At 45.2% G+C, this 9795-nt stretch overlaps 1 protein-coding gene across 1 annotated transcript; it reads right to left on the bottom strand.

Annotated features, from left to right (window-relative positions):
- Positions 1-6701: 6701 nt before the first annotated feature.
- LOC144510219 (testis-specific serine/threonine-protein kinase 6-like) lies at positions 6702-8811 on the bottom strand. Its single transcript, XM_078239714.1, has 2 exons — positions 8058-8811; positions 6702-6802 (listed from the first exon to the last, which is right to left on the bottom strand). The coding sequence occupies exons 1-2, from the start codon at positions 8809-8811 to the stop codon at positions 6702-6704; spliced, it is 855 nt and encodes a 284-aa protein (XP_078095840.1).
- Positions 8812-9795: the final 984 nt, after the last annotated feature.

Here is a 9795-nt window from a genome sequence, read left to right as displayed (position 1 = left end):
GCCTCACAGCGCCAGGGGCCCAAGTTCGATTCTGGCCTCGGGTGACTGTGTGGAGTTTGCACATTCTCCCCGTATCTGCGTGGGTTTCCTCCGGGTGCTCCGGTTTCCACCCACAATCCGAAAGGTGTGCAGGTTAGGTGGATTGGCCATGCTAAATTACCCCTTAGTGTCCAAAGATGCGGGAGTTAGATGGGTCAGCCGTGGTAAATGCATGGGATTACGGTGATAGAGTGGGAGCGTGGGCCTGGGTAAGATGCTCTTTCGGAGAGTCAATGCAGACTTGATGGGCCGAATGGCCTCCTTCTGCACTGCAGGGATTCTATGGACTGGCACTGCCCGTGTGAATGTAGGGTGAAATTGGTTTGGGCTTAACTGCATCTGTCGTCAACATCAATGAATGAACGATGAATAGTTAGCCAACATAGAGAGTGGGATGATATCCCAGCCAGGAAGTGAATGCCTTCAGGAGAGGGGGAGGGATGAGAAACTTAAAGGAAAACAAGTGGGAGAGAAAAAATCGAGTATGGAAAATTCTAACCCTGGGTTATTTTTGTTGTGCCCTGACAAACATTAGACGTTGCCAGAAGCCAAAGGGATTATCTTTGAAGTCCAGTGAGTAAACGTTTAAAAAGGTCTGTCTCTCCGCCCGAAATCATTAATTTCCTCCTGTTATCAGAGCGGCGCCCAACAACTGGAAGCTCCTGCCAATAGGGAGTTCGCTCTACACTTCGACCTGATTCAGTGGCTGTGTCACCGAGAAAGGATCGCGCACCATTGCCAAGTGCGACAGATACAGGGCAGCTCCTGAGGAGTGTTTCCTTCCAACAGAAACGTCCAGATAAAGTGAAGGAAGACCGTTGGGAATTCAGGACTCTCGCTGTTCCACCCACTCACCAACCCGTGCAACTGCTGCCCCAACTACCAGCGACTTTCACTCCCGGGAAAAAAAAAATAGGGAAAACTCTGGGAATTTCCTCTTCGTGTCTCTAATGTTGCTCTAGGACATCGCAGTTACCAATGGCAAAGTAATGTGCACCTTAAGAACATAGAACAGCACATCACAGGAACAGGCCCTTCGGCCCACAATATTGTGCCAAGCATGACGTCAAATTCCTTCTGCCTGCCCTTGGTCCATATCTCTCTACACCTTGCATATTCACGTGTTTATCTAAAAGCCCCTTAAACACCCCTATCGCATCTGCCTCCACCACCACCCCTGGCAGCGCGTTCCAGACACCTACCACTCTCTGTGTAAAAACACTTGCCTCTCACATCTCCTTTGAACTTTTCCCCCTCTTGCCTTAAGTGCGTGTCCCCCCAGTATTAGACATTTCAACTTAACCCCCTCCCCAACCTTACTGGAATAATGCCTTGGGCTACTGGATCAGGAGCCACCCATCAGGATTAGAGGGGGAAGATGTGCAAAATGGAATTTGGCCTGTCTGCAATGTTATTTGTATTCCTGTGTGTTTAGAATGAGCGTGTAAGGGGTTAACTTCCAAGGCCATACAAAGCCAGACAATAGGAAATTATCAATGATGATCAGACAGTTGTCTGTGAAAGGATTTTTGAAGGTGAAAGTTTATCTTGGCCCACAGAATTACAATCCAACACAGTGGTTTTCAAGCCTTTTTGAACAAAGGACCCTTTTCAACTAAATTAGTAATCACCGAGACCCCTAACTCCCGACCCCAATCTAAATTATAAAACAAAATGCTGACAATAAAGAGTGTTTTAATTATACTTTTAATCTAACAAATATTTAGTTGCAGATATCAGAGAGATGGCTGTCCCAATTTCTCACTGTCTAGTCCAACAGTACTTGGCAAGAGACCAGAAAATGAAGAAAGAATTGGGGTGAGAGCGGGAGCAGGGGGAGAGAGCGGGAGCAGGGGGAGAGAGAGTGGAAGCAGGGGGAGAGAGCGGGAGCAAGGGGAGAGAGCGGGAGCAGGGGGACAGAATGGGAACAGGGGGAGAGAGTGGGAGCAAGGGGGGTGTGCGGGAGCAGGGGGAGAGAGTGGGAGCAGGGGGAGAGAGCGGGAGCGGGGGGAGAGAGCGGGAGCAGGGGGAGAGAGCAGGAGCAGGGGAAGTGAACGGGAGCGGGGGAGAGAGTGGGATCAGGGGGAGAGAGCGGGATCAGGGGGAGAGAGCGGAAGCAGGGGGACAGAATGGGAACAGGGGGAGAGAGTGGGAGCAGGGGCAGAGAGTGGGATCAGGGGGAGAGAGCAGGAGCAGGGGGAGAGAGCGGGAGCGGGGGGAGAGAGTGGGAGCAGGGGGAGGGAGCGGGGGAGAGAGTGGGAGCAGGGGGAGAGAGCGGGAGCAGGGAGAGAGAGCAGGAGCAGGGGAAGTGAACGGGAGCGGGGGAGAGAGTGGGAGCAGGGGGAGAGAGTGGGAGCAGAGGGAGAGAGTGGGAGCAGGGGGAGAGAGCGGAAGCAGGAGAGAGAGCACGTCTTGATCCTGAAACATTTACATGATTTTACATTCTCTCAAAACTCTCAACAGACCCCCACGGGTCCGTGGATTCAATCTGAGAATCCAGAAGTGCAAAATAAGCATTTACTTCCAAAGAAAGTCAGTATTTGTGCTCGTGACAGATGATCCACATTGTTCCATAGAAATACTGGTAGGGTGCACTGTTGGCATTTAGCCAGTCAGACATGGAGGAGGCCAGGTCCTGACCTTAGTTGTTTTAGGAGAGCCAAGTGCAGAGACCAGGACCTTGACTGTTTATGTCCTTTTGTGATTGTCAGCGAACAGACACTCTGTTACAGCTTGATATTGGCATGCCACCAGGAATAAGTACCTGGGAGTGTAAGGGAGCATCAGGGAGTGAGGGGAACCTCAGGGAGTGTAGGGAAGTATCGGAGTGCAGGGAAGGTAGGGGAATATTAGAGTGTAGGGAATGTCATGGAGGGTAAGGGGGATAGCAAGGTGTAGGGGAATGTCTGGGAGAGTAGGGAGATGTCAGGGAGAGTGGGGGGAATGTCAGGTAGGGGAGTATGTATCACGCACTATTCACATAACATAAAACTGCTTATCAATCTCAGACTTTGTGCTGAATTTTCAGGCTCTGTGAAGTACAGGACAGAGGTGGCCAGGGCCTGAAAATTCCAGCAGAAGTTAGCGTGCCCGTTTCCCAATGCCATTCCAGGCCATCTCAAGTTTTCCCAACTTCTGCTCCTCAAGCTAGAAGGCCTTTGGGAGCCCACACTTCACTTGGGAGGCTCTCTACATCCCAAATAAGTCTCCGTAGAAATCCCAACGAGAAAGTGCCCCCCCCCCCCCCCCCCCAGCCAGGGGTTGGGTACAGGACCCGGGAGCAAACCCAACCCCTTTTTCCCATCCAGAGCCCACTGTCTTAATTGGCATGAATATAGTCCACAGTTTGGAAAAGCGAGCCTTCATACACAGCCCATTCCGGTCATTGACATTCACAGTAAGGGAGCTTCACTGTCATCTCAGTGTTGTGAAGATATTCGCTGAGATATCGGGCAGATTAAAAAGTGCTTTGGAATTGGGAGGAACTCGCGGTCGGTTTGTCGAATGGAAGCTCTAACGGTGATTGGAGAGTAATTGTCTTCAGAGTGAAAATAAAGACCAGCTCCTTCTAGCTGAGAACTCTGAAGCGTTCTTCATTTTATACTTAAAGAAAGCACCACTGCCCGAAAGAGGTTTAGAAATTAACCTGCTCTCATCAAAGAATAATTAATACAATTAGAGCCAGAAAGTCCATAATCTGGATCTTCCATGCTTTCTAATTAAGAGGGCAAGCAACAATTTAGAAAACAGATTTAGTGAATATGGTTAACAAAGCTCAGAGCAGAAACACTATGTGAAAACCAATCATTAAACTACTACCAACAAAATTAAACAGATGATCTCAGGATTCGGGCTTTGACAAAGGGTCATCTGGACTCGAAACCTCAGCTCTTTTCTCTCCTTGCAGATGCTGCCAGACCTGCTGAGATTTTCCAGCATTTTCTCTTTTGGTTTCAGGATTCGGGCCTATGACTTTGGAGATAATCTTTGAAGGTTTCATTGCAGTGGTAGACATAACCCTGATATCAGCTCCTGAATACCATCACAATGGACTTGATACCCTTAAACAAGGGATGTATATGGTATAACTGCTGGACCCCACACCCCTCACTGGTTTGCCAGCAATGGCCATATTCTCTCTGCTCCAATGGGGAAGGAGACTGACCTTGCTTCAGATTATGTCGGGAAGTCTCTCCGAAGGAAAATAACACGACGTTAATAAAAGAGGGTAAATTGTCAGGTTGCTAAGTAAACAGAATGATGATGTGATGCGGCACCAGCTCCCCACTCTTGTGAGAACATGCAGGCCGCAAGCTCTCAGATGCAGCCCCCCCGCTTCACTGTGAGGGCAGCAGCAAAAGAAGCTCGACTTGCATTTCAGGACGTCCCATTTCAGCCAATGAAGGAACTTTGAAGACTAGCTACTGCCGTGAGGTAGGAAACACCACAGTCAATTTGTGCAATCAACAATGTGATAATGAGCAGATCCTGTGCTCAATAAAAGCAAGATACTGCAGATTCTGGAAATCAGAAATAAAAACAGAAAATTCTAGCGCGCTGCCTTCTTGAACCGCAGTCGGCGTGGTGTAGGGACACCCGCAGTGCTGTTAGGGAGGAAGCCCCAGGATTTTGACCCAGCGACAGTTTCCGAGTCGGGATGGTGAGATAACCTCGGCAGGTCTGGCAGCATCTGTGAAGAGAAAAACAGAGTTAACATTTCGGGTTGGTATAACTTCTTCAGGACATGTCAACACCCCTGTTCCTGAGTCGGTGTGTTTGGACAAAGGTCTTCACCTGCAGGTCCCCCTCCAAGTCATTCACCACCCTGACTTGGAAATGTATCGCCGTTTCTTCACTGTCGCTGGGTCAAAATCCTGGAACTTCCTCTCTAACAGCACTGTGGGTGTACCTACATCACACACTGCAGCGGTTCAGAAAGGCGACTCACCACCACCTTCTGAAGGGCAGTTAGGAATGGGCAATAAATGCTGGTCTAGCCAATGACGCTCACATCGTTTGGATTAATTTTTTTTTAAATAGTTTCAGTTTGGACGATTCCAATGTTTGAACAGCAGTCAGGGTCAAGTGCATCCGAACTGGAGTTTTTTGCCCCTAGTATCCAAATGATTCTAATTGGTACCACGGAATAACCATTTCTCTGCCATATTTTAAGGCAGTAATTTTAGAGGAATTTCATGCAAACTCTGCTCAGTTAACAATGACACTTTAGCGGCCAATTTATTTTATGCAAATTTGAATCCCTGCTATTTCCAAACAGGGACTCTCAGTCGACCCCAGTGGCATGTATTGCAACGCAGAGTTAATTAATAATAATTAGCCATTTCTAATTTCTACTTGACAATGTTAATTGTTTTGCATTCCATAGTCTAAACCTGGAATTAATTGTTTGATTTATAATATTAAATGTGATTTGATAGTTAGGAACTCCCTCAATGGTCATCTAGCCAATAATGCTAAACTTGTTTAGTAAGATAAATATGAGATCAGGATGGGGGAGACCTTCCCTTTTCAAGAAAAGGCCATGAGATATTTTATTGCCTGCGGACTGGAGCTCAGTCAATCTGGGCTGACTGTGTGGTGCTGTCGGAAGTGCTATCTTGTGCGATGGTGTCCTTGAGCCCACAACCTACTGAATCAGCACTGTGCAAGGATAACTGCCTATGGTTAAGGCTGAGAAGTCTGCGTACCTGGTTAAATGGCATCAAAATGATTGGGGCTCCTTTCCATGCTGGCATCTTGCCCTTTGATGGTGGCTTACTGGGGAAAGTCGTCACCACAGCAACAGTGGAACCATGTTACGTTCCAGCCATCGCTCTTCACAATATCCAACCCTATTCTTGTTTCTGGCACTCACCAAGATGCTGGCTGATCTGTATCCCGCTTGTCTTGGCTTCTACAGGAGTTCTGCAGCACTTCAGAACCAAAATCTGCAATTAAATTCAGTAAAAAATATCCAACCTGTTTGTACCAATGATTGCCCTAGCTGGAGGTGGTTTTGAGGCAAGCTAGTCTACAATGATGGTGCAAAACTTTAATAGATAATATTGGCCTTAGCTGGAAGTGGTTTTGAGGCAAGCTAGTCTACAATGATGGTGCAAAACTTTAATAGATAATATTGGCCTTAGCTGGAAGTGGTTTTGAGGCAAGCTAGTCTACAATGATGGTGCAAAACTATAATAGATAGTATTTGTACGGTTGAATAATTTGGTTGGTTTGAACTTGGACTCAACCCTTTTCAAATGGGACCATTTATGGAAGAAACATTTTCAGATAAATTCCTTTCCAATACCCACTGCTACGTATTATCAGACATCATAGGGCATTCCATGTGGATAATAATCCAATATCTCAGTTCAATCTAGGCTTAAAGTCAAAATGGTTTTCAGACGCTGGGGCTTAACCATAATCTTAACCAGATTCCACCGATCCATAGTCCATGATTCTATGATTAGCCTAACAACTAAAAAATGGGCTCAAATTAGTTGTTGTAGGTAAATAATACCTCTGAGACTAGTCGTGAGTCAAAGTACAGTGGTTTATTTTCACAATTGTGGGAGAAGTCTGATCCCTAACGCGGTCTCCAGACTTCTCACTGAATACAGGTCAAAAGCAAACATTTATACATATATTTTCGCCCCTGGTCACGTCCGCATCTTCCCACAATTATTGCTGCCTCGGCAGTTCCGTCTTTCCCGTGCAGCCGTGGCCATCTCAAGGCTGCGAATATCTGTTTTGTCGCCACCTGTGCGTTGTTTATCCATTACACAAGATCATAAGTTTGCATAAACAGGATAACTAAAATACAGGAGCCTATATAGCAATTTATATCAGTAATGATGAATAGTATATAATGAATATATATGAATCTATTATTATACGATCACAGAAGGCATACACGTCAGCTCCACCGTGTTAAACAAAGGTACATAATATAAAAGAACATAAAATGGAGTCTAGCTTAGCTTATACCAGCTGGGTTAGCCACATCCCTGAACACGATTAGCTGGGAACAACAGGGACAGCTGTTTCTCTTATCTGGTTTGGATGCACGAAAACAATGAGCGCTACAGTGCTTCTCACAAATCTCTAAGTATTACAGAGTTCGGGTCTCAAGTGTTACAAGGTTCATGAACCCATTCCCGTCTTCATAGTCAATGAAGGCCTCCCTGATTGTGGAATCAGATGTGGAATTGATATCTTTCCATGGATGTTCCCAACAAGGACCAAAAGCCACGGCTTGTTTGGAAGCACGTTTCATCCATCCCAAAGCATGAAAATATCTTTCCAGTTATAGATTAGCCCATATAAGGAAATGGCTTCCATATAAGGACTTTTTTCTGTAGGATTTCCTTATATGGACTAAAAGACATAGAATATTCATCCAGCCCATGAGAAATCAACCTTCCATACTGATCCATCAACCTAGAAAGAAGGCTTGATAGACCTATCCATCATTTTGAATGACTTGATGGATCAGTATGGAAGATTGATTTCTCATAGCCCTTTCTTCCATATATGAATTAGCCCCTGTAACTCCATATTTGGAAGACCTAGCACCAAATTCCCTTTCAAAATTATATAGAAAGCCCAGCAACCAAAGGACATATCCTGGGGTCCATGGAAAGCCCAGAAAACATTCTAGGGGCCTCTTCAGATCTCTGGGCCCTAATATAGAGGTCTGAAGCAGCCTATGTTGAGATATGGATTTTCCATATGCTATCCCCAGTGGGTCTATGGACTTCCATATATGGAATTAGCCATCGACTGCACATTCCATGGAAAGGAGTATAGCCCATATGTAATATCCATATATGGAAAGACCTGCCAAGGGGAAATTGGGCTGGGTTTTCCATATATGGCAAGGCCAAGCTGAAAATCGACAAAAAAAAAGCTTGTCCTCCAAGTCCTGGAGGACAAGCCCTTTTTTAATATTTTAGTTGATATTAATATTTAATTTGATTCTTCAAGCCATTGATGTTCCAGAATATGATGAATACTAACTCTTTTCGTTGGATCTTTCTCCAACATGACATTAATAAGATTTTGACAGCACTCACTCAGGGAAGGGGATGGGGGAAATTGTATAGATTGTGTCTGTAGCTCCTTCAGCTTTGAAAGGTCGCTATCATCGAAGGGCATGCAGCCTGTTACCATGACGTAGAGGACAATGCCCAGGCTCCAGATGTCTGCATTAAAGGGGTCATATTTGTCACCACTGAGAACCTCAGGCGCCGTATACGCCGCAGATCCACAAAAGGTTGAACAAGGGCAACTGTCCGATCCCTTCACGCAAGTTGCTAAGCCAAAGTCAGTGATCTTTGGGATATTGTCGACTGTAAGTAAGATGTTTTCACACTTAATATCACGATGTGCAATGTGATGAGCGTGACAATATTCCAAAGCCTGGGCAATCTGCTTAAAATATGTTCGGGCGACCGCTTCAGAAAAATGATCTTGAGAGTCAACCAGGTCATAGAGATCTGATTTTGCTTCCTCCATTATAAATAAGGTATGTTCACTCGATTCAATGATCTGATACACTTTGATGATATTAGGGTGTGAACATTCTGCAGAAATGGATACCTCTCTTGGCAAAAACTTAGTTAAGTAGTCGTCAGACAGCTTGGACTTATCAATGATTTTTATGGCAACAGGTTTCTGAAGCTTTAAGGAGAAGGCCTTTCTCACAGTAGAATATGCACCCTCTCCAATCACTTCACCAATCTCGTACCCAAATATGGCAAGGTCCATGGCTGGTGAATTTGACCAAAAGGCTTATCACAGCCAATTTATAGCCTTTTATGGGAACATTCTGTTCTTTCAAGGAACAGGACGTTCCGATATTACCAAACATGGATATCGCCCAATTAAAGTGTCCAAATATGGTTTGAAATTTGGAACATAGAAAGTCCATATATGGAATTGATGGATGTTCCCCCCATGGGTCCATATATGGAATTGCATAATACTTCCATATATGGAGCCACGGCGGGGTGGGGCGGGGGGGGGGAATCCATTAATTCCATATATGGAATTGTTTAATACTTCCATATATGGAGTCATGGGGGTGGGAACCAATCCATTAATTCCATATATGGAATTGTTTAATACGCATATATGGAGCCATGGGGGTGGGAACCAATCCATTAATTCCATATATGGAAAAATGGCTGCTAATTCCAAATTGGAATCATTCAGGTCCCTTCCATGGTTTTCAGATCTATATAGCCCATTTTACCATCCAGGGCCTGATTGTTCCATAATGCGGTATTATACAAATCGATATATATACGACCTGGGCTGCACATATTTTAAATCGATATATTTGGAATTTGTATATTATATGACCCGGGCTCCACCTGGGCCTTTAATTGAAGATAATGGAAGTCTTCCATGTATGGAATAACGAAAGACTTTCCTTATTCCATATATGGACTTCCATTATCCAATTAGAACCCAGGTCATAATCCCAAAAACTATGCACCCTGGCACCTCTATATGAGGCCATAGGGTTAATTGAGGTCAATGGGCTGCATTGATAGGATCCACTGGATTAATTGCATTATCCAGTGGATCATTGTGGGATGCTGGGCTTTCCATATTTGGAATTTAAAATATGGAAAACCATATTGGGCCTTTATGGGAGCTCCATGGAGCTCCACAGCCCATTTGTTACCTGGGGCTGCTCCCATATAGGCCCAAAATGGTTTTCCATATTTGGAATTTAAATGCCAA

The sequence above is a fragment of the Mustelus asterias genome, chromosome 22 (assembly GCF_964213995.1).
Source record: "Mustelus asterias chromosome 22, sMusAst1.hap1.1, whole genome shotgun sequence".
In the NCBI taxonomy this organism is placed as follows: domain Eukaryota; kingdom Metazoa; phylum Chordata; class Chondrichthyes; order Carcharhiniformes; family Triakidae; genus Mustelus; species Mustelus asterias.
The sequence above is the reverse complement of the archived record's forward strand: the minus strand, read 5'-3'. Positions and strand labels throughout refer to the sequence as shown.

Coding starts and splice junctions, on each gene's coding strand:
- LOC144510219 (XM_078239714.1), bottom strand. CDS start 8,811: ATGGACCTTGCCATATTTGGGTACGAGATTGGTGAAGTGATTGGAGAG. Junction 6,803..8,057: donor AGATCCAACGAAAAGAGTTA/GTATTCATCATA, acceptor AACAACGCACAG/GTGGCGACAAAACAGATATT.